This window comes from Phyllobates terribilis, unplaced genomic scaffold (assembly GCF_046119375.1).
Source record: "Phyllobates terribilis strain yellow unplaced genomic scaffold, ASM4611937v1 Scaffold_5__5_contigs__length_657084704, whole genome shotgun sequence".
NCBI lineage: Eukaryota > Metazoa > Chordata > Amphibia > Anura > Dendrobatidae > Phyllobates > Phyllobates terribilis.
Window position 1 is genome coordinate 616,728,758 of NW_027362765.1, and position 25,117 is coordinate 616,753,874.

General features: G+C 41.4%; 1 protein-coding gene across 1 annotated transcript in view; it reads right to left on the reverse strand.

Moving 5' to 3' along the window:
• LOC141273762 (protein ELYS-like) overlaps positions 1 to 25,117 on the reverse strand; it is a 113,517-nt gene that overhangs the window by 38,784 nt on the left and 49,616 nt on the right. The window contains exons 19-25 of the mRNA XM_073686100.1: positions 24,535 to 24,591; positions 24,120 to 24,266; positions 19,110 to 19,297; positions 18,829 to 18,973; positions 8,522 to 8,653; positions 7,204 to 7,333; positions 4,726 to 4,873 (exon numbers count right to left, since the gene is read on the reverse strand). Of these exons, the coding sequence (XP_073542201.1) occupies positions 4,726 to 4,873; positions 7,204 to 7,333; positions 8,522 to 8,653; positions 18,829 to 18,973; positions 19,110 to 19,297; positions 24,120 to 24,266; positions 24,535 to 24,591 (947 nt within the window). The remainder of the gene's footprint in view (positions 1 to 4,725; positions 4,874 to 7,203; positions 7,334 to 8,521; positions 8,654 to 18,828; positions 18,974 to 19,109; positions 19,298 to 24,119; positions 24,267 to 24,534; positions 24,592 to 25,117) is intronic.

Consider the following 25,117-nt stretch of genomic DNA (forward strand, 5'->3'; position numbering starts at 1 on the left):
GATATTTCAATTTTTCTTTAATAAATTTGCAAAAAATTCTACATTTCTATTTTTTTCAGTCAAGATGTTGTGCAGAGTACTTTAATGAGAAAAAAAATTTACTTTTTAGAATTTACCAAATGGCTGCAATGAAACAAAGTGAAAAATTTAAAGGGGTCTGAATACTTTCCGTACCCACTGTACATGATACACTATAATTTATGGGATTTATACCCTACCATGCTATTAAAATACTCTGCCTCCCTATTTAATAGTCTACTGAGCTACCACTGGGCGATAGTATGTAATAGTAATGTACTTTTTAATTATTATTCTACCGCATCCCAAAGCCAATTGGGAATTATGTTCTTACATTCCTTTGTATCTCATGCATACCAGGTTTATACTTATACTTGTTATGCCTAAATTGTTAAATTTTTGATTATTTTGTTTTCTTTTGTATCTTTCAGTATTGATAAATGTCTAATTTTAGACTGAAGTGTCAATTTTATTTTTTTTTACAGTGGATAGCTTTTCTAAATAAAAAGTATTGTTCATCAGCATTTACCCTGGAGTGCCAAGTTCTTTGTAACACTGTTCACTAAATGTACTTCGCTTTTCTTTTTCCCCCACACTTACTCTACCACCATGCTTGTATATACCCTTACAGTTTTTGTTCCACTAATCCTCACTCCTTTGCTATCCCCAAACCCCAGCATCCTCTATCCAAATAATAATCTCTCAATCCCTCTTACCTCCCACCTGACCTCATCTGCAGACCTGCTCCTCAACCTCAGATCTCGCCTACTAAAACATAAAACAAGCCGGCCTCTTTCCTTTCACCTGCTTTCTTGCACTCTGCTTGTCCTCACTGCTGGCGACATATCTCCCAATCCTGGACCCCCACACAGCTGCTACCTCCCTCTTATGCCCCCTCATATCGCTGCCTACCTAATATGAACTTCCGCAATCTCTCCTACATTAAACACGTCTCGACGTCCACCCCCCTGCTCCCCCTCTCTGCAGCACTCTGGAATGCCTGCTCTGTCTACAATAAGCTCCATGTGATTCATGACCTCTTTAACTCTCGCAATCTATCCTTCCTGGGCTGACACCCTCCGACACTGCCTCCCCTGCTGCGCTGTGCTACAGCAGCCTCCACTTCACCCATACTCCTCACCCTGGTAACAGGCATGGTGGAGGAGTGGGTCTTCTTTCTACCAACTGGACCTTCAACCCAATATCACCTCTACAGTCCCTAAACCTCCCTTCTTTTAAAGTCCACACTGTCCGCATCTACTCTCTTTCCAACCTCCAAGTGGCCGTCATATACCGACCTCCCGGCCCTGCCACTGCCTTTATTGAACAATTCTCCACCTGGCTTCTTCACTTTTTCTCTGCTGACATTCCCACCATCATCATGGGTAACTTCAACATCCCCACCGACACCCGCCAGTCAGCAGTCTCCAAACTCCTGTCGCTTACTTCATCTTTTGGACTTGGTCCTCCTGAGCCACCCACACAGACGGACACACACTAGACCTCATCTTCACTCGACTCTGCTCCCTATCTAACCTCACAACCTCCCCTCTCCCCTTATCTGGCCACCATCTACTCACGTTCTCAACCCTGTCCTCTTCACCTGTCAGCCATGTCCAGCAACCATAACACCCCCGCAGAAACCTCGCACATCTAGACACTCACACACTCTGACTCTATTCTACCACTAGCATCCATATCTTCACTCCACGACACAGTCAGCGCCACTGCTTTCTACAATGCCACTCTCACATCAGCTATTGTCGCGGTCGCCCTACTCGTGCATGGCAGAGTGCGACAAATCAAAAGAAAACCCTGACACAATAACCTCACTAAAAAGATTCGGCAAGTGTCCAGGGTTGCGGAGCGGTGTTGGAGGAAAACACATTCGAAAGAGGACTTCACTGCATTCAAACACGCAACACTCGCACTCAAATCAGCCCTCACCTCTGCTAAACAGGCCCACTTTACATCCCTTGTATCTTCCTTATTCTACAAACCCAAACAGTTATTCAACACTTAACTCCCCTCCTCCGTCCAGCACTGTCCCCTCCGACCTCCCTAATCGCTGCTGAGGACTTTGCCACACACTGCAAAAATAAGATTGACCAAACAAGGCAAGTCTTTATTGTTCGACCACCACAAACTCCTTTGCATACCAGACTAATGCCCTTATGCCATAACCACCCTCTCGATCATCAATGAAGGTGAACTTCCTCATCTCCTCTCCAAATCACACCTCACTACTTGTGCACTTTACCCCATCGCATTCCACCTCCTCCCCAACCTCACCACCACACTTATTCCATCCCTAACCCATCTCTTCAACCTATCACTAACATCTGCTACCTTCCCCTCTGCTTTCAAACATGCCACAATCACGTCTATCCTCAAATAAACATTGCTCGACCCAACTGCTAAGTCCAGCTATCGCTCCATATTGCTGCTCCCATTCGCCTCCAAACTCCTTGAACAGCAGTTCACGCTGAACTTTCCTCTCATCTAACTCTCTTCGACGACCTACAATCTGGCTTCTGTCCTCACCTTTCTACTGAAACGGCCCTGACCAAAATCACTAACTTACTTATAGCCAAAGCTAACAGACAATTATCAATACTCCTCCTTGATTTGTCATCTGCCTTCGACACAGTTGACCACTGCCATCTACTACAAATCCTCTCTTCCTTTGGCATCAAAGACCTTGCCCTCACCTCATACCTTTCCAACCACACATTTAGAATCTCCCACTCTACCTCCTCATCCGGCCCTCACTCTGTTGAAGTCCCTCAAGGCTCTGTCCTAGGACCCCTACTCTTCTCCATCTATACCCTTGGCTGGAGACCACTCAAATTCCCATGGCTTCCAGTAGCATCTGCATGCTGACGACACTCAGATCCACCTCTGCTGTCCAGAATCCCTGAGTATCTATTTGCCATATCCTCCTCCTCTCGCTTCAAGCTTAATGTGGATAAATCTGAACTCATTATCTTTCCTCCATCTCACATATCTTCCCCACCTGATCTATCTGTAGTAATAAACTACATCAAGCTTCCCCCCGTACCGGAAATCCGCTGCCTCAGAGTAACCCTTGAATCTGCCCTATCCTTCAAACAGCACATCCAAGCTCTCGCCACCTCCTGTCGCCTCCAGCTTAAAAATATTTCCAGAATCCGTCCTTTCCTAAACCCTCAATCTACTACATGCTTGTGCATACCCCATCATCGCCCGCCTCAACTACTGCAACATCCTCCTCTGTGGCCTACCTGCTAACACTCTTGTACCTCTCCAGTCCATCCTTAACTCTGCTGCCTGACTAGTTTATCTCTCTCCTCGCTACTCTTCTGCTTCCCCTCTTTGCAAGTCCCTTTACTGGCTCCCAATTCCCCAGCATATCCAGTTCAAACTTCTACTAACACTGACCTACAAAGGCATCCATAACCTTTCTCCTCCGTACATCTCCAAACTAATATCCCGATATCTTCCCTCACGTAAACTCCAGTCCTCCCAAGACCACCTTCTCTCCTCCACACTCATTAGTTTTTCACCCAATCGCCTAAAAGACTTGTCCCCAATATTCCCCATCCTCTGGAAATCTGGCCCCAACACGTTTGATTAGCCATCACATTCGGATCCTTCAGACAGAACCTGAAAACCCATCTTTTCAAGAAAGCTTACAGGCTGCCATGACCTTGCTGCCACCTCACCAACACCAGAGCTACTGCAACCCCTCAACCTACTGTCTCCTTCCCCATCATCCTGTAGAATGTAAGCCGCAAGGGCAGGGCCCTCTTCCTCCTGTATCAGTCTATCATTGTTAGCTTCTTTACTGTAAGTGATATGTATTTTGCATGTAACCCCTTCTCATGTACAGCACCATGGAATCAATGTTGCTATATAAATATTTAGGGTAGAATCCTACTTGAGCACACACGAAGCAGGACGGACACTCATCTTCATGTCTCCTGAGGTCACATGACTGCCGCAGTCAATCGGTGGCTGCAGACTGACAGCAGCCTTCACATTTCTATCCTGAGGCGAATAAACTTTTTGCAAAGATGTAATTATGAAGATTGTAGTCAATCAGTGGCTTACATGAGTCATGAGACATTATTGTTCATCAAGACACTGGCGGAGTACACAATCTATGAGCAATGCAGATCCAGGAAGTAGAGAATTTTTTAATTTATGGGGCCAGCAATAAAGGAGTCTTTTAATGGGCAACCACTTTAAAAAAAAAACAAAAAAAAACTTTTGTTTTAAACAAGTCAGTTAAAGGGGTTGTCCGGTATTGGAAAAATATATATTTGCAATGCATGTATGCACTTAAAATATGTATTTAAAAAAAAAAGGCATACTCACTTTCCAGCACATTACATGTCCAGTCCAGGCTGACTGCTGCAGTCAGGGGACCAAGAGCACTTCATAAGAGAAACATACTTAAATGATATTTCTATATCAGACAACCCCTTTAATGTCTCACTATTCTATTAATTTATACCATTTGAGTTTTACATGACTAAGCAGAACAAGACAAGTCTCTTGACTACAGCTACAGAACTCTACAGAAATGGTCTCCTACCAAAAGCATTTTAATGTCACTGTGCCACAAAAGATACATTGGTTCAAACATAGAAGAGCTTAAGTACTGTGTAGGAATGGGAGTACCATAAATGGATTCTCAGATGAAAGCCCAGGCACATTTCTTACCTTTTATAAGGAGAGAAGTCTCTACTCTCACTAGCTGCAGACACTTCCTTTATTTTCAGCAGCACGTTACGGATAAAGTCAGCTTCGGTAATCACACTCCCTGAGGGAGCCGGTTTTGCAACAGTAGATAAAGGTTTGGGTCTTGTCACTAGAATAAACAAGAAACTGTTGCTTAGTGTTGAATATTTTGGATATGTATTTGTATTTTAACAATGGTAGAGTAGTCAAACCTACAGACATTACAGGCCGCTATCCGGTGACAACTCTGCTGCCCGCTAGAACTGTCTGCCGTCACCATGTAACTGAAGACTGCCGAATCATGACTGAGTGCAATCAGCACAAATTAACAATTCTCCTATATTCTAAACAAGAGTGGGTGGTCATGTGCCAACTTCATTGAGAGTAGTGGCCGAGAGAGTCAAACCGGCTGCAACTATGCAAATTGTATAAATACCCAATTGAAAGGGAAATTGTGGCAGTGTGCGCATTGTAAACTTATCACAATTCGGCAGTGTGCAGTCACAGACTGCAGAATTCTTTTTAGCCTGGAAAACTCCTTTAATACTATTTCATCTACACTGACAAATCATCTGAAGAATGATGAATAATGAAGCCTCTTTTCTGGCCTTCATAGGACACCATAGTCAGCAGCTATGACGTCACCAGCTCCTTCCGCCCGTGTGGTTACCAGGGATGCTACCGGACGGAGTGCCCTGGCTCTACATACCACTTAGGAGATTACAGCTCCCTGCTTTACTGTATGGCCCAGGACCTGACAGCAGGTAACTGTGGGCTTCGGAGTACGTACAGGGGAGTAGACACCCCGCACTCTTTACTTACCAGGAATTCACGCCTCTAATCAAGGGACCAGCCCCACTAACTGTATGCTTTTACTAAGCACCGTGTATTCATTCTTACAGACTATGAGCTATTTAGCGGCATAGCAGGCACGTTTCCAATAGCAGCAGCATTTCTTACCATGCAAATGGACGTTAAACAGAGAAACATTATATTTATTAACGCTTTGCCTAAATATCATATATAGCTTGTCTCCTTAGGAATATTTTATTGTCCAAGTTAATTTCCATTGTGAAATTTGTTTAATATAAATTCTAGATATTACTTTCTGTTTTGCGTGCTCCTCTTTTCTATTCTCTGCTACCTCCAATCAGTGCGACAGTACCATCTATTTATGACTATTTACGGGCCGTCACACAGGACCCGTGCTTCTGGCTGCAGCCTAGTATTTCTTCCTTACCATCTCCTTTGGCGCTAGTATATGTTGATACTACATTTCTGTTTATTTTATGCATTCATTTTAGTATTAATAGGCAGACGACAATCCATAATGTTCCTGTCTTGGCATTTACATATTGGTCTATGGGCAGAACTTTTGCACATAAGAATTGAACACTATTTATCAAGCTGGAGATCAAGGTCATATGCGCAGTCCCACTATATATCGCTTTCTTTTCACTGAATACGCATTGCTCTTACCTGTACATTATACATTTACATTTGGTACTTCCATTAGTCATCTCTGACACATGCATATTGTTTTTATTTGTACGTCACACGTCGGTGCCCCTAACAGACCCATGTGGTGTATTGATCGGTCATTTCTTACAGAGCTCAGATCAGACCTGGAGCGAGGGGTGGAAGATTTGAGGCTTTATATTACTTATGTGCATCAGTGCAGAGCCAGATGTCAGTCAAAGTGCTGTGAGCGGTGACTGGCCGGGCACACCTGTCTGTAAGGCTTAAAGTCAGCGACTCCCTGGAGTAATATAGTTCATTTTCTCTAAGAAGCTGCACTTTCAGAACAAAGTAGCTTTAAAGGGGTTATCCACTACTTTACATTGATGCCCTATCCGTAGGATAGAGCATCAATGTATGATTGGCTGGGGTCCCGCACGCGGCACCCCTGCCGATCGGCTGTTATCGGTGTCAGGTGTCGCCAGCCGGAAGTCTCTACCTGCAGTGCCCGCCGCTTGTAACTGAACATCGGCCTCCCGATGAATGGGAGGAGGATGTGCAGTTACAAGCGGCGGCCACTACAGACAGACAGCCAAGCACCGCAGGCAAGGACTTCCGGCCGGCGGCCGCTGCACCGATAACAGCTGGTCGGTGGGGATGCCGCGGGCGGGACCCTGGCCGATCATACATTCATGCCCTATCCTATGGATAGGGCATCAATGTTAAAGCAGTGGGCAACTCCTTTAAGTCCTGCCCAGCCTAACTTGCAGATTAACGCTATATTGCCAGGTTTGTACCATTATTAAACGTGACAGTATCCCTTTAAATGTTTTTTAAACAGCTGTAATAGAAAGTAAGCAAAGTAACCTCAAGTTCATCTGACTTGAAAACTATGAATTTCCAGCAAATGCCAAAGCAATTCCAATATCTGTCCCCTCAAAATTAATGAAGGTGAAGTTAATAAGATATTACATACAGCCGAAAGCTACAACTTTCAGTTACCTTTCTTCCAAACAATAGAAGGATAGGATCTGGCCAGAGTTTGCTGCACACTTGGGAGTATTTTGACATAGTGATCCACTATAGAGTTTCTGGCAGCTCCTCTTTCCAGCTGGCATCTGTCAAAATCATTCTGCACAGAAAAGAAAAAGTATAAAAATACATCCATAGCTGAACACATTTTTCAGATACTCTCCTCACGAAATGCAACGTAATCTTTACATAGCAAAATGACTATGGGGGATTGCTTTAGCCAACAATTATTACATAATTAATAACCTGCTGATTGCCAAAATTGTCTGTGAGGTCTGCATATGACTCTGCAATTTAGTTTTGGAACATCCTTGCAGAATCAGCAGCTGCATGGAGATGTGCAGCAGCAGGAATGGAGAACTGCCCGTAAAGAAGGCAGAAATTACACGATCGCTGTAAACATTGCTGAAAAAAGCAATGTATACAGATCAAACAAAAAGTTTATAAATTAAATGAAAAAAAGGGGTGATACGAGCGTTGCAGAGTATGACAGGCAGGTAAAGTCATCAACAGAAATTATTAAAGGAATACAAGGCTACATGTTTCAACATTGGACTGATTTCTTACTCAAGTCAGGGATGTATGCCATTTAGGAAGCCGTAATCTCCCATTACACTTTGATCCCAGCGATTATATGACCAATTAGTGTCAGGAAGGAGCCAGACCAGATCGAGATGAGCTTTACAATGCATTGATGCGATAGATTTGCTCTGTAATGGGGGATAATATGCCAAGCCAACAATTAAAAAAAGAAAATCTTTTTTAATGATGTTAAAAAATGTGTGAAACACAAAATAAAAAGATATTTTACATAATTACATAGGTTGCAAAAAAGACCTAGGTCCATCAACCTTCTTCCACCAATTGTACATTTTGTCAGTAAATTAACTATAACCCACAGTTACGTGTATCAAGGAAATCATCCAGCCTTGTATAAAAGCTGTTATAGTGTCTGCCATTACTACCTCTTGTGGTCGGGCATTCCACAGTCTGACTGCTCTGACTGTAAAGAACCCTTTCCTAGGTTTCCTGAAAACAGACACCTCCAACTGGGGGTGAAGCTGCAAGCATCTATATACTGTATTTAAAAGGGGCATTATAAGGCATGTATTCGGCGCTGGCACCTCACCATCTCAGTGTTCAGACAGAACAGTCAGAGAAACTATTTTTGAAAAGGAGAGATAGCCCTTCCAGTCCTTAAAAGACAGAACTATGGAATCACTTTCACTTATTGTTATTACTTACATATATATTCATGATACTCTTTAAAATGAAACAGAGGACTTACTAGGTGATAATTGTTCAGTGACTGGTTTAGCCGCAAAGCTGGTATGTAATTTGCTCTCTGTAAATGATGTACCAACAAGATCTCTTGATTTTGAATACCTCCGTTTGTGCGCAAATATGTATGCAAGTAATCCTATAATAAAAATAAAGATTTATTAAAGCATAAGGCAAAAGGAAACCTTCACGTTCTGTCTGAATCACTGTTCCTACCGGAACAAAAGTGACAATTCTAAAAGAAACGTCGTATAATCGCACAGGAAAATGTCCTACAATTTGTGGCAGTTAACCTTTTCCTGTCACTGCCAGTTTTAGCATTTCTGAATAGGCCATATAAAGGGTTTTTCGTGACACTGTGCTTTATTTCAGGGGTAAATTTAGGTGGATATGTCTTGAAAACAGCTGAAACTTTAACCCCTTAACGACTGCCGATACGTATTAGAACGGCAGTTGTAAAGGGGCCTTATTCCTGATTTGTTTTAAAACGGCGATTGGGAATAAGATTGTAGCGCTGCCCGTCGGCTGTATGCGACAGCTGACACCCTGCTATAATCGGCCCTGGCCGCTTTTGTAACTGATCGGGCAAATTAACCCCTCAAATACTGCTGTCAATCGCAACAGAGCTATTTAACTGGTTGTAAGGGGGTTGCAAGATCCCCTTTGTAACCATGGGACCCACAAAATGAAAACTGCGGGTACCGATGGTTATCATGGTACCTAGAGGTCATCTGATGACCCCAGGGTACGATGGTCCGTAAGATCTAGCTATAAGCCTGGTCTCACAAGCACACTCCGTGACTCACTGACCGTCTCATGCACTGCAGTACACGAAAAATGTCCCACAGTGGGACGAAGTACAAAGAAAAGTGAAAAAGTAAAATAAAATATGTAAAAAACACACCCAAAAAAGCACACCCAAATCACAAAAAGTCATTTTGCCACTCAAAAAGCAGTGTTTGTGAAAAAAAACAACCCAAAAACCCCCACAATTGTTAACACCGTATCCAGAACGACCCACTTTATAAAACTGGTCCGTTATTTATTCCTTACGGCTAACGGCGTTAAGAAAATTAAAAAAACACCAAAAATGTCACTTTTTCATCAGACTGACTCACAAAAATTTTTTAATAAAAAGCTTTCAAAAAGTTATATGAAGAAAAAAAGAATGGTATAAATTAAAATCGCCAAACCGTCCCGCAAAACAAAAACTGCAATATGGCTCATTCAGCAAAAAAAAAAAAAGTTACAGTTCTCAGAATATGGCAATGTAAAAACTAATTCATTTTTATAAAACATTGTTTTTAGTGTGTAAAAATAGCAAAGCATAAAAAAAACAATATAAATCTGGTATCTCTGTAATCGTACCGACCCAATGGACAAATCAGTCTTATCACTTACCACACAGTGAACGGCGCAAAAAATAAAAAACATAAATAACTAAATTACTGTTTTTTGTTCATTGTGTCTGAATATCTGAATAAAAAGCAATCATAAAACATTATGTGCCCCAAAATGGCAACAAAAAAATCTGCAACTCGTCCCGCAAAAGAGGGATTTTTGGTACTCACCGTAAAAGCTCTTTCTTTGAGCCTTTATTGGTGGACACAGGTAGCCATGAGTGTATGCATCTGTCGCTGGGAGGCCGCTAGGCAAAAAAAGAATTAGCTCCTCCTCAGCAGTATACACCCATCGACTGGCACAAAGCTCGTCAGTTAGTGAACAAGCAGTAAGAGAAGCAACAAACAACCGAACTATATACAGGCCCAACAGAGGCACATAGGCCCAACATAGGCATAAACCAGGGAGGATGCTGTGTCCCCCAGTGAAGGCTCTAAGAAAGATTTTACAGTGAGTACAAAAAATCCTTCTTTCGTTATTGCTTCATTGGGGGACACAGGTAACCATGGGATGTCCTAAATCAGTCCCAAGGAGGGAATAGAATAACTGCCAAATCAGCTTGAACGGCAGGCGACCACCGCTTGCAGAATCTTCATACCTAGGCCAGCATAGACCGAGGCGTAGATATCTACTCTGTAGAACCTTGTGAAAGTGTAACGAGATGACCAGGTATCAGCTTTGCAAATCTGGGTTGCAGAGGCCTGTTGGCAAACAGTCCAAGAAGCCCCCAACGCTTGGGTGGAGAGCGCTCTTACTCCCGGAAGGGGTAGCCTGTGTGTAGCGCGATATGCCTCCAGTATAGCCGAGCGAATTCAGCGATGGTTAGATTTTGTAGCAGGGAGATCCTTGCGATGACCCTCAGATGACAAACAAGGTGTCAGAACATCTGAATGAAGCGGTCCTTGATAGGTAGACACAGAGCTCTGCTCAGGTCCAGCTTGTGAAGGGATCTTTCAAGGGGATGAACCAGAGATGACCAGAAAGAAGGCAGAACAATGTCCTCGTTGATGTGGAATGAGGAGACTACCTTAAGAAAGGAGGAACTGGTCTGAAAACTACCTTGTCCTGATGGAGAATGAGAAAAGGAGAGCGACTAGAGAGCTGCCAGCTCAAACTCTTCTGAAGGACGTGATGGCTACCAAAAAGGCAACCTTCCAGGAAAGGAATGACGACAAGATGTCATGGATAGGTTCGAAGGGGGCTTGCTGAAGGATGCTTAGACCAGATTAAGGTCCCAAGAGCCTACAGGAGGGCAATATGGCAAAGCCAGGCGAGCAACTCCATGGAGGAAGGTCTTGAGCTTGGGACGAGAAGCCAAATTCCGTTGAAAAAGAATTGAGTGCAGAGATCTGAACCTTGAGAGTACTGATAGAAAGCCCAGAGTCGAGTCCCAACTGGAGAAAAGCCAAGATGGATGGAAGAGAAAAAGACATGTGAGCAGAAAAGGTTGTTTTCACACCATCAAAAAAAAAAAAAAAAAGAAAAAAAAAAGGCCTTCCAAGTCCGATGTTAAATGCGTGAGGACGCGGGCTTTCTTGCTCTGACCATGGTCTGTATGACCTGGGATGAAAAACATGCTTCTCTCAAAACCAATGCCATTAAATTCAGAGACAGAGAATTCTGGTGGAAGAGGGGACCCTGAGAGAGAGAGAGTAGGTCCCTTCTGGGCCAGTCTACAGCCACCATGATTACTGGGACTCCCTCTGCCTTGGTCTTCTTGATGACTCTCGGGATCAGTGGCAGAGGCGGAAAGAGGTAAGGAAGATGAAAATGAAATCATGGAATGAGGAGGGTGTCATAACCGACTGCCAGAGGGGTAGCGAGACCTGGCTACGAAGTGAGGCACCATTAGATAGACGTCGGTGGTGCCCCATCTGTGACAGATCTTATCGAACACGATGGGGTTGAGTGTCCACTCGCCCGAGGAGAGTCTGATGACTAAGGAAGTCGGCGGCCCAATTGTCCACCCCCAGAATGTGTACTGACGATATTGCTGGCACGTGTCACTCGGCCCAGACCAGAATCCATGAGACCGCCGTGATAACGGATTTGCGGCTTGTTAAGCCCTGTCGGTGTATGTATGCCACGGCTGTGGCGTTGTCTGATTGAATGCATACTGGATAACCAGCTAGGAGATTCTACCAGTGGAGAAGGGAGATGTAGAAGACTCCATCAGCCAAAAAATAAAAAAAGTTATAGGTCACAGAAAAAAGCGATACAAAATTTTTTTTTCAATAAAACACTCTTTATTGTGTAAAAGCGCCAAAACATAAAAAAAATATATAAATGTGGCACTGATGTAAACGTACTGACCCAAAGAATAACGCTGCCTTATCAATTTTACCACATGCGGAAATGCATTAAAAAAAACAAACAAACAAAAAAAAAAAACAATTCCTGAATTGTTGGTTTTTGTTTATTCTGCCTCCTAAAAATCGGAAGAAAAAAGCGATCACAAAATGTCACGTGCCCAAAAATGGTACCAATAAAAACATTCACTTGTCCCATAAAAAACAAGCCATCACTTGACTGTCGGCCAAAATATGGAAAAATAATAGCTCTCAAAATATGGCGATGCTAAAACTAGTCTATGCAAAAAAAAAAAAAAAAAAAAAAAAAAAAAAAAAAAAAAAAAACACCTTTTCGTGTGTGACAGCTGTCAATCATAAAAATCTGATATGGATCTGGTATCGCTGAAATCGCACCGACCCGAAGAATAAGGTCGTCTAATCACTTATACCGCACGAGGAACGGTGTAAAAAATAAACGCTAGGGTTAGGGTTGGGATTTTTTTAAAAGTGAAAAAAAAAAAAAAAAAGATGATATGGTGACTAGTGTTGAGCGGAAGTGCTCACTACTTGAGTCTGCATCGGGTGCTCAGGTATGCGCTGAGTATCGCGGATGCTCGAGTGACATGCTCAAGTCTCCGCCCCATATGATTCGTTGCCAAAAAAAAAAAGTTGCGTGGATTGCCTGCCATGCACGAGTGGTCCAAGCATGTTTTTTTTTTTTTTGGGTGTCTAACAACCATGAAACATGCGAGTGGAGACTCGAACATGTCACTCGAGCACCCACGATACATGGTGCATACCCGAGTACTCAAGTAGCGAGCACTTGCACTCAAGACTAATGACAACTTGATGACCTAATGTTATCAAATTCTGTGTCGTACCTCTAAGTTCAAAATGTTCACTATACCCCTTGATAAAATCCTTGAGGGGTCTAGTTTTTAAAATGGGGTCACTTGTGGGGGGTTTCCACTATTTAGGCACATCAGGGGCTCTCCAAACGCGACATGGCTTCCACTCTCAATTCCAGCCAATTTTGTGTTCCTTCCTTTCTGAACCATGCCGTGCGCCAAAACAGTCTATTTTCCCCACATATGGGGTATCGGTGCACTCAGGAGAAATTGCACAACACTTTCTGGGGTCAATTTTCACCTCTTACCTTTGTGAAAATGAAAAATTTGGGGCTAAAAGATAATTTTTGTGGAAAAAGTTAGATTTTTTTATTTTTACGGCTCCATGTTCTAAACTACTGTGAAGCACCTTGGGGTTCATGGTGCTCACCACACATCTAGATAAGTTCCCTGAGGGGTCTAGTTTCCAAAATTGTGTCACTTGTGGGAAGTTTCCACTGTTTAGGCACATCAGGGGCTCTCCAAACACGACATGGCGTCTGCTAATTATTCAAGCAAATTTTACATTCAAAAACTCAAATGGCGCTCCTTTCTTTCTGAATCCTGCCGTGCGCCCAAACAGTGGTTTTCCCCCACATAATGGGTATCGGCGTGCTGAGGAGAAAATTGCACAACAAATTTTGGGCTTTATTTTTTCTGTTACACTTGCGAAAATAAAAATTGTGGTCTAAAGTAAAATTTTTGTGAAAAAAAAATAAAAATGTTCATTTTTTTCTTCCACATTCCAAAAATTTGTGTGAAGCACCTGAAGGGTTAATAAACTTCTTGAATGTGGTTTTGAGCACGTTGAGGGGTGCAGTTTTTAGAATGGTGTCCCTTTTGAGTATTTTCTGTCATAAAGGCCCTTCAAAGTCACTTCAAATGTGATGTGGTCCCTAAAAAAATGGTTCTGTAAATTTTGTTGGAAAAAAGAGAAATCACTGGTCAACTTTTAACCCTTATAACTTCCTAACAAAAAAAAAAATTGGTTCTAAAATTGTGCTGATGTAAAAGTCGACACGTGGGAAATGTAAAAGTAGACACGTGGGAAATGTAAAAGTCGACACGTGGGAAATGTAAAAGTCGACACGTGGGAAATGTAAAAGTCGACATGTGGGAAATGTAAAAGTAGAAACGTGGGAAATGTAAAAGTAGAAACGTGGGAAATGTTATTTATTAACTATATTGTGCTACATATCGCTCTGATTTAAGGGAATGAAAATTCAAAGTTTGAAAATGTCTTTTTTTTTTACAAATAAATGCAAGTCATACTGAAGAAATTTTACCACAATCATGAAGTACAATATGTCATGAAAAAACATTCTCAGAATCAGGGGGATCCGTTGAAGCGTTCCAGAGTTATTACCTCATAAAGTGACAGTGGTCAGAATTGTAAAAACTGGCCTGGTCATTAATGAGCCGACCACCCTCGGGGGGTTAAAGAATCTGTCACCAAATTTTTGCTATGTAATCTGAGAGCAGCATGATTTAGAATTTGGAAAATTAGAAATTTTGAAACTCAGAATTTACTGTCATGGAGCCAGATAGCTAGGTCACAAAAAAATAGTTAAGCATTTAAGACGTTAACATAATTTTTCCAACATTTCTTTATTTTGCTTGGCTGTTAGAAGGCTTAAAAGTTAAGCAGCAATTTTTTATAGACATTTACAAAATCTATTTTTGAAGTGACTGAGGGGCATTTATATTGGAAACCCTCAAAAAGTCATGGTGTCCCCTTCCTGACCAGGCAACATTTTTCAATTCTGACCGATGTGTGGCAATAATTCTGGAATGCGACATCATATCTCAGTAATTATGACACATATTAGTGGTAAATTTAGGTCAATATGCTTTGTGTTTATGAAAAGATTGGAAATTTGACAAATTAAAAAAAAAGTCAAACTTTTCATTTTTATGCCTTTAAAAAAAGATGGTCATACCACTAAAAATAAATAAACTAATATTTGCCACATGTCTACTTTACATAAGCAACTTTTTTTTAAAACAATTTTTTTGTTACGTTACAATTGTTAAAAGTTTATCAGCAATTTTTCATTTTTCCAACAAAATAAAAAATGTTGGTTTTGTAAATTAAGTGACTTTGAGGTGCCTATGTGACAGAAAATACCCAAAAGTAACACCTTTTAAAAACTGCACCCCTCAAAGTCTTCAAAGCCACATTCAAGAAGTTTATTAACTCTTTAGGTGCTTCGCCGGAATTAAAGCAATATGGAAGAAAGAATAAATACAATTTTACATTTTTCCCACAAAAATGTTGCTGTGGTCCCAAATGTTTCATTTAAATCGAGAAAAAGGAAAGAATGTACCCCAAAATTTGTTGCAATTTCTCCCAAGTACACAGATACTCCATATGTGGAGGAAAACTACTATTTGGGCGCACGGCAGGGCTTGGAAGGGATAGAGCACCATTTGACTACAAAATTGCCTTCAATAGATAGTTAACTCCATGTCGTGTTTGCAGAGCCCCTATGTGCCTAAACAGTGGAATCCCCCTGACAAGTGACCCAAGTTTGGAAATTACACACCTCAATGAATATTTCTAGAGGTTTGGTGAGCACCTTGAACCCAGAAGTGCTTCACAGAATTTTATAACGCTAACCCGTGAAAATGAAAGATCACATTTTTCCATCAAATATGTTGGTTTTGCCCCAAACTTTTCATTTTCACAAGAGAAGCAGGAGTAATTGGGCAACAAAATTTGTTGTGCAATTTCTCCCGAGTACGTCGATAACCCATATTTAGGGGAAAACTACAGGCAGTGCTCGGAAGTAAAGGAGACATATTTGAATTTTGGTGTGCCATTTTGACTGGAATTTATTGGAGAAACCCCCCACAAGTGACCCCATTTTGGAAACTACACCACTTGAGAAATTCATCTAGGGGTGAAATGAGCATTTTTAACCCTCAGGTGACTCACAGAATTGTATAATATTGGACTGAGTAAATTGAAGAAATTGATTAACAAATTGGATAAATTTTTCGAGTTTGCCAATACCCCATATGTGGTTGAAAGCTAGTTTTAAGGCAGAGTGCAAGGCTCAGAAGGGAAGGAGCACCATAGGAGTGCAGATTTGCTGGAATGGTTTGAGGGTGCCATGTTTCATTGGCAGTGTCCCTTACATTGCCAGTTAAACAGACACCACCAATAAATTTCCACACATTACAAACTACACCCCTCAATAAATTCATGCAAGGGTGCAGTTAACATGTGGACATCACATGTGTCTCACAGCATTTTATACCATTGGGTGGTGAAGAAACAATTATCACATTTTTAACACTATAATGTTGTTTTAGCCTTAAATTTTACATTTTTATAAGAATTAATAGGAAAAATTGCACAACTACCTGTGAGGTCCATTTTTCCCCCAGAGCACCAATACCCAACATGTAGCAGGAACCACATTTCAGGCACAGTGGAAAGCTCAGAAGGGAAAGAGCACCATATTGTAGTACAGATTTTACTGTTATGATTTACGGGTGCCATGACCCACTGGAAGAGCCCCTGAGGTGCCAGAACAGCAGAACCTTACCAATAGTGACCCACATTTTACAAACTACACTTCAGTGAATTCACCCTACACCACGGGTGTGTCACAGAATTTTATACCATTGAGCAGTGAAGAAAAATAATTTAATTTTCCATTTTCACACAGGAAAATGGGTAAAAATGGTACCAAAATTTGCCACACAATTTCTTCTGAATGTGGCAATACAGCACTGCTTAGCCATACAGCGAGACTCAGGATGGAAGGAGCATTATTTGTCTCTCTGTGAACAAGTTATAGTGGAATGTGTCACAGAATAATACCTGACGAAGACACCCGAGCAGTCTCAAAAGATTGCTATTTGTTACCATCTTTTCAGTTAGCAATTAAAAGGCATCAACCACTGAGGACTCTTAAATTTGAATATTTTTCTATCTACTGTCTAACACAGTAAAAAGATATTTTTTATCCTGTATTCATACCACAAAAATGTTGTTTTACGAGGGAAAATGGGTAGAAATGGTACCAAAGTTTATCACACAATTTCTGCTGACCAAGCAATACCTCATATGTGGCTATACAGTACTGCTTACCCACATGGTGAGACTCGAGGGGGAGGAAGCGCTAGGACTCTTTGAGAATAAATTATTGTAGAATAGTTTGTGGACTCCACATACAGAGCCCAACGTACCAGAAGGGCAGAACCTCCCCCTCGAGTAACCCTATTTTGGAAATTACACCCAATTGGGAATTTATTTACAGGTGTAGTGACAATTTTAATGGATGATGCAGAGTTAAAAATGCAAACCTGCCATTGTAGTGCCCATACATTATGCCCAACCTGTGCTTCCGGAAACATGTACCCCGTAATTTAAGCGGGCCCTCAACGCTACAGAAGTGCCAAATTTGTGGACGCTAAACGTGGTTTAGGCACATTGTGCAGCTTAGACGGAGGGGGGCATTTGGATCTGGGAGTGCAGAATTTGCTGGATTTCTTTTGCGGTGAGCAATTTCACTTTTCCAGAGCCTTTGTGCAACCAGTAAGGTGGAAACCCTCTATATTTCCACTGACAGGTGACGGACCTGAGTGGGGACTTGTTTTTTTGTGAATTAAATCAAAGCTTTTATTGGGAACATTTTACATAACATTTGGGATCACATCTATACTGCGCTCTACGTTGAGCACTTACATTGGGGTTTCCATCTAAATCTCCGAATGTGATTCAGATGAAACCCCTGAGGGATCCATTCTCCTCTATGATGATGCAACAGAGTTCCTCTGTACTCGGTCTGGTCTCTCATCATAGAGAGCAGGATAAATGTGAGCTGAGCCTTACTTAAATCTTTAGGAGGCAAAATGAACAAATCAACAGAATTGGTTTTATTTTTAACGCCTTCACTGTGGGTCAGCATGATTACAGAGACACCAGGTTTATTACTTTTTTTGTGTTTGGCCACTTTTGCGCCCTAAACCCCCCCCCCCTTTTATTAAAAAAAACACAACAGTTTTTGCATCCCCATATTTTGAGAACTATAATGTTTGTATATTTCTGCTGACAGTCATGTGAGGACTATAGCTTTTTTTTTTTTTTTTATTTCTCCACTGATGAAGCTGTATGGTGTCTTTTTTTTGAGGGAGAAGATGACGACGTTACCAGCTATTTAAATACGTCTTTTTTATTGCATTTTGTTCCACTTTTTTCAATGGTATGATGAAAAAGCATAGTTTGCCATTTTATGGTGTTCACTGAAGGGGTTAAATAGTGAGTTTTATAGTTCGGGTCGTTTTGGATGTGGTAATACAAAATGAGCACTTTTTCGTTTCTCTTTACAGACATATACATATTTATTGAATTATTTTTAATTTTTTGTTCTTATTTAAAATATTTTTTCAATTTTTTTTTTTTACTTTACTTCATTCCTTTATGGGATTTTACCTTTTATTACTCTGATCACTGGGATAATGCATTACACCTGTCAGTGTTACACAAACAAAAGACTTTTAGGCCATCCTTCTTGCATGGTCTAACAGGCCACTGTAGCTGGCAGACGGAGGTCATTATTTGACCTCAGATTGCCATGACTGCCATCAGGAGCCCGTGTTTGTGTCGCAGGGGTGCTGATTGGGTGGGAGAGGGCTTCTAAAAGCTGCGATAGCGAGAACGAGACAGACAGAGTAAAGAAACTTTCTACAGTCATGGTTATGCTGGCTTTATGGCCTCTTACTTGTTCAGAATCTGTGAAGGCAAGCTTCAGCAAATCTTCCACAAGCCCCATTTCTTGACATGTTTCATACATATGTTTCAGCAGCTCTTCAACATTCAATCGGCTGAAGTGGAGCTTTTGCAGATTCCAGGCCTCAAAAATGTGCCTACAAATTGTGATAGGTCATTAAATATACAGCCAGTGGATACCATAAACCTATCGCTGTGCCCCAATTCATCATGATTCTTTAATTGTCTAAAGACAACTAGAAATTAACATGTGACAAAGGCAACAAAACTTACCTGTTTTCTAAAAATACAGTCATGTGACGTTTGACCTCTGCACTGTTGAATATTGGAGGCTTCATAGCTAGAATATAGCGTAGGGCCAGTCTGTGGTCTCCATGGCACATTAAGGTCTCTATAATCAGATTGTGCTGCCATGGCATTACCTTACTTGTGGCAGGATGGAGCAGACAGTCCACTGAATTCTAGAAGTGGAAAAAAGATCTGTTATTCTTTCTTAAAGGGAACCTATCACCTCCAAAAAACATATTTCTCTGCAAAATGAGTGGTAATAATGGCCCTCTGCAGACTGACTGGCTGCTCTGCAGAGCGTCAACTGCAGGGACAGTGATTCCAGTCACGCTCACTGTATGGACTAGCAGCTCCCTGCACCATCCTATGGAAGAGAGCAAAGAAAAAGGAAAAAAATTTACAATAAAACTTAACCCTTTCAGGGCATGGTGATTTTTTTATTTTTGCAGTCATTTTTTTTTACCTTTCGCCATCAAAAAATGTATGAGGGCTTATTTTTTACAGGACAAATTTTAATTTTGAATAGTGCCATTCATTTTACCACACAATATACTGAATAATGGTAAAACAAGCTTCAAGTGGGTTCAAATGGAGGAAAAAAAATGCATCCCAATCCTCCATTATTGGATTTTATTTTTTTTGAGGGTGTTCATCTGGCGGTTGACGGCAGTCCGATTACAGTGATACCAAACATGCAGCAATTTCTCTATATTTAACTAGAGACTTTGAGAACATGTTTCATGTGTAACTGGACACAATGGTTGCAGTGAGGAATAAATATGGTTTTTTTCTCATTTTGGCTCTGTTGCGATGATATTAGCAATGTATTTTGCACCTAACAAGTTAACAATTGTTAAGTGCAAGGGGGTGTTCTTGTTTCCACAGGGGGTTGTGCACTTTTCCTCCAATCATAAGCAGGCAGCAACAAAGCATATAAAGAACACCCCCCACCATAGCTTAGAGCAGGTTTCTCAGTGTGCGATGTACCTCTTCTAGCCTAACCTCCTGCATGAGTGGCAGTGTGCAGGGAGGGGCAGTACAGCGGAGTTTAAAGGGAATCTGCCACCCCCTGGGAGATAGCAGACCTCTAATATGGCCATACAGGGGATAGAAAACGTGCTTTTATAAAAACACATATCTCTGCAATCAGACCTCTACTATGGGCCATACAGGTAGTATAGAGTTACTTTTCTATAACCTGCATGCCCATAGTAGAGGTCTGATATCACCGGGGGGGGTGACCGGTTCCCTTTAAATGTGTCCCATAAACCCTTCTGTCAGCTCTTTTCTAATCACTGATCGCACTGCAGACATAAACGGGATTACATCCTACTCACTGACAAACCTGCTCTACGCTATGGTGGGGCGTGTTTGCTACGTTGCTGCCGGCTTATGGATTGGTCAGCATCATACAGGTGTAAGAACCATACGTCACCAGTGACATCTCTGTGATAACTCATTAGGGGTAAAATTTAAGAAAAAAAAAAAAAAAGAGGAAAAAAAACACAAAACAAACATTTTATACTGCTCTGCAACCATTATTATATCCAGTTGAACATGGAAAATTTGGTGACCGGTCCTCTAAGTGGTCTTAGAAAGCAAAACATTATTTTGTGTTGCCATTTTCCTAGACTCTTGTGTGCTATCCTGACATTTTTATTGAAACCAATTTTGTGTACATATAATGCACGGTTTGCTTATTAATTACTTTTTTCCAGGTTGGTGAGGTGACCCAAAAAAATGAAATTCTAGCTTTTTTTTTTTTATGGGTTAATGGGTTAATTCGTTACGTATTTTAATGGACTGTACTTTTATGAATGCAGCAACAACAAATGTTTTTGTTCCTTTATTTTTAAACTGAGGAAAAGGGGGCGATTTTAATTTATTCAACTTTTAAAAACTTTTTATTCACATTTTTGTGAAACCGGTGATCGTTTATAGCACATACAGTAATGCAGTATATACAGTGGGGAAAAAGTATTTAGTCACCAATTGTGCAAGTTCTCCCACTTAATAAGATGAGAGGCCTGTAACTGACATCATAGGTCGACCTCAACTATGAGAGACAACATGACAAAACAAATCCTGAAAATCACATTGTCTGATTTGGAAAGATTTTTTTTTTCACATTTTGGTGGAAAATAAGTATTTGTCAATTACAAACAAGCAAGATTTCTGGCTCTCACAGACCTGTAACTTCTTCTTTAAGAGGCTCCTCTGTCCTCCACTCATTACCTGTAGTACTGGCTCCTGTTTGAACTTGTTATCATTATAAAAGACACCTGTCCATAACCTCAAACAGTCACACTCCAAACTTCACTACGGTGAAGACGAAAGAGCTGGCGAAGGACACCAGAAACAAAATTGTAGCCCTGCACTAGGCTGGGAAGACTGAATCTGCAATAGGCAAGCAGCTTGGTGTGAAGAAATCAACTGTGGGAGCAATAATCAGAAAATGGAACACATACAAAGACCACGGATATTCTCCCTCCATCTGGGGCTCCACACAAGATCTCACCCCGTGGGGTTAAAATGATCTCCAGAATGGTGAGCAAAAATCCCAGAACCACACGGGGGGACCTAGTGAATGACCTGCAGATAGCTGGGACCAACTTTACAGGCTACCATCAGTAACACACTACGCCACCAGGGACTCAGATCCTGAAGTGCCAGACGTGTCCCCCTGCATAAGCCATTACATGTCCGTGCCCGTCTGAAGTTTGCTAGAGAGCATTTGGATGATCCAGAAGAGTATTGGGAGAATGTCATATGGTCATCTGAAACCAAAGTAGAACTGTTTGGTAGAAGCACAACTCAGCGTGTTTGGAGGAGAAAGAATGTGGAGTTGCATCCAAAGAACACCATACCTACTGTGAAGCATGGGGGTTGCAACGTCATGCTTTGGGGCTGTTTCTCTGCCAAGGGACCAGGGCGACTGATCCGTGTACAAGAAAGAATGAATGGGGCCAAGTATCATGAGATTTTGAGTGAAAACCTCCTTCCATCAGCAAGGGCATTGAAGATGAAACGTGGCTGGGTCTTTCAGCATGACCATGATACTAAGCACACCGCCAGGGCAAAGAAGAAGTTTCTTCGTAAGAAGCATTTTTAAAGGTCCTGGAGTGGCCTAGCCAGTCTCCAGATCTAAACTCTATAGAAAATCTTTGGAGGGAGTTGAAAGTCCGTGTTGCCCAGCAACAGCCCCAAAACATCACTGCTCTAGAGGAGATCTGCATGGAGGAAAGGGCCAACATACCAGCAACAGTGTGTGCCAACCTTGTGAAGACTTACAGAAAACGTTTGACCTCTGTCATTGCCAACAAAGGATATATAACAAAGTATTGAGATGAACTTTTGTTATTGACCAAATATTTATTTTCCACCAAAATTTAAAAAAAAAATCTTTCCAAATCAGACAATGTGATTTTCAGGATTTGCTTTCTCATTTTGTCTCTCATAGTTGAGGTCTACCTATGATGACAATTACAGGCCTCTCGCATCTTTTTAAGTGGGAGAACTTGCACAATTGGTGGCTGACTAAATACTTTTTTTCCCCACTGTAGTTGAGATCGTGGTATTAAGAGGACAATGACAGAATCTTCAGCATACCACCGGCTGTCATAGTAACTAATCGGTCCCCACCAGATTGGCAGCAGTGTTTAAATTGGTAACCATCGCAACGGAAACTTCTCTCCGGCAGCGGCTGTTAGAGACTGATGTCAGCTATGTCTTACAGCCAGCATTAGCCAAGTGTGGAAGACGCTCAGCTCCTAAGTCCCCTCCACACATGCGGACCCCTTCCTAGGATGTGAATTCATGTCCTAATTCTGGAAAATTAACTTTTTTTCATCCCTTTCTCCAGTAAGCTTTCCAGACATGATTCCATAGCCACTTACCTGCAGATTACCACTATATATGCAGATAAATAGCATATTTTTTTGGAGGTGACAGGTTACCTTAAAGATGTGCAGAAGCCGGCAGCTCAGAGAAATGAGTAATAAAATCCTTAAAAGCAGTTGTCTGGGACTTTGCTAGTGACGGATTATCGTTACGATAGGTCATCAATATCTGAATGCTGGGGGTGTGACATTTAACTCCCCCCCACCAATCAGATGCTTTAAGTGTCAGCTGTGGAGCTGCACAGCGCCATCAACTGTAAAGTGGCCACAACCTGGTACTACACATTTGCCGCCTGTACAGTACACGGAAGAGACTACTGTGCAGTTGTCGGACTGTGTAATTCCGCTTCACAACTGAGTACGTCTGGCTGCCACTGGCAACTGGAAGAGCTGATAAGTGGGGGTGTGGAGAGTCTCACCCCCAATGATTGGAAACTGGTGACCTATCCTAAAGATTGTGAATCAATATTAAAGTCCCAAACCCTTTAACATACATAACATCAATTATAGACTATATATACATAGACACACACTGTATATTCAATTGCCGCAGCGCCTTGAGCAATGACGATGCTGTAGTTCCCAGCGGGTGACAGGTTGATGTGGACACAAGACAAGAATCGCAGACGTCTGCTCTGACAAAATAGTAAAGGCTGCAGTCAATACGCTGCGGATTTGCTGCGGCAGTCATGTGAAACAACAATGTCACCTGCCAGGAATAGCAGCGCCTATCTCGCTTGACTGCCAACCGTTGCGGAAGACTAATATACATTACTTTTCATTTCTAGGGGGAATGGAGTTAAGGGTTTGTCGGTAGTGGACAACCCCTGTAAATGAAGTGTGTATCTGAAGTAAAATGGTATGGATTGTGTGGAAGGACAAAACTCTAAATTCCCCGTTTTCTATTAGAGCCAGATCAGCTACATATCAGCATTTCTGAAGGGGTTTCTTCTTTATAAAGCAAAGTAAAAAGGTATTTTTACTGAACCGGTTGAGTTCAGTAGAATTACCAGGATGATATTACCAGCCCAGATATCTACACAACCTTAAGGGTACTATAATAATTAAAAATACAAGTAAACAGTAAAAACAATACCTGATAATCATTGTGATCCAGAAGCCAAAAGCCTTGAGTAAGTTTTATTAGACCACAAGGGATGGAAAAAGCTGCGGGAAATGATTCTATGGAAGAATCCGGCTTATCTGAGAACGAGTACATGACATCCAACAAAAAATAGACCATCTGGTATACAAGTGGTTAAGGTTATTTGCAATACATAGTCTTGTAAATAATTATAAATGTTTTGCACAAAACTATATGTTTTGGTTTAGACAAGAGAACTCTAGCTTAATTTGTGAAAGAAATTGGTGAACTTTTGGCCCACAGAGTTGCACTTTAAGCCAGGCCTTTTCCACTAAACCATACGCCTTTGTCTGGCATAAATCACAAATATGGTGGAAATCATGAGACCTTTTTGTTTTAGGTCATCTGGTAAACGGAAAAAGGATACAATTGTGTGTTTGTTTATTTCATCTGTATCTTCTAGTAGATACACGTCTAGAAGTGCCTGCAACACACAGTGTTAAAGATCAGTTAGCAAGAACGAAAAAAGTTAAAAAGGGGTATTCCCATCTCAAAGATCAAGCAGTAGTTATAATATTAGCAAATACCTCCAATTAAAAATTAAGTATAGTTCTTCAGATTCACTATGTCGCTTACCTCATGTGCATCCATGGATAATACCACTAGCAACTAACTCACTATATGATTTATCATAACCATAGATACCCAAGTTACTGGAATGACAACTGACAACGTGCAGGGATGGTCAGCTGTAAGAGACAGCAGCCATCGTGATTCAGCGCAGTGACAGGACCTCGCAGCGGCGTACATGAACAGCAGTTTGCGGGAATGCACTACCCAAAGTGCCGTACATATATGGCAGATGTTGTGAAGGGGTAAATAATACCATATCGTATATCATTCTTCTTCCGAGTTAAGTTGTATGACTATCATATTTTCTGTGCATGATTATAGGGGCAGCCATCCGAAAGTTCCACGTTGGTGTGGGTCCCAACACCCAGACACCAACC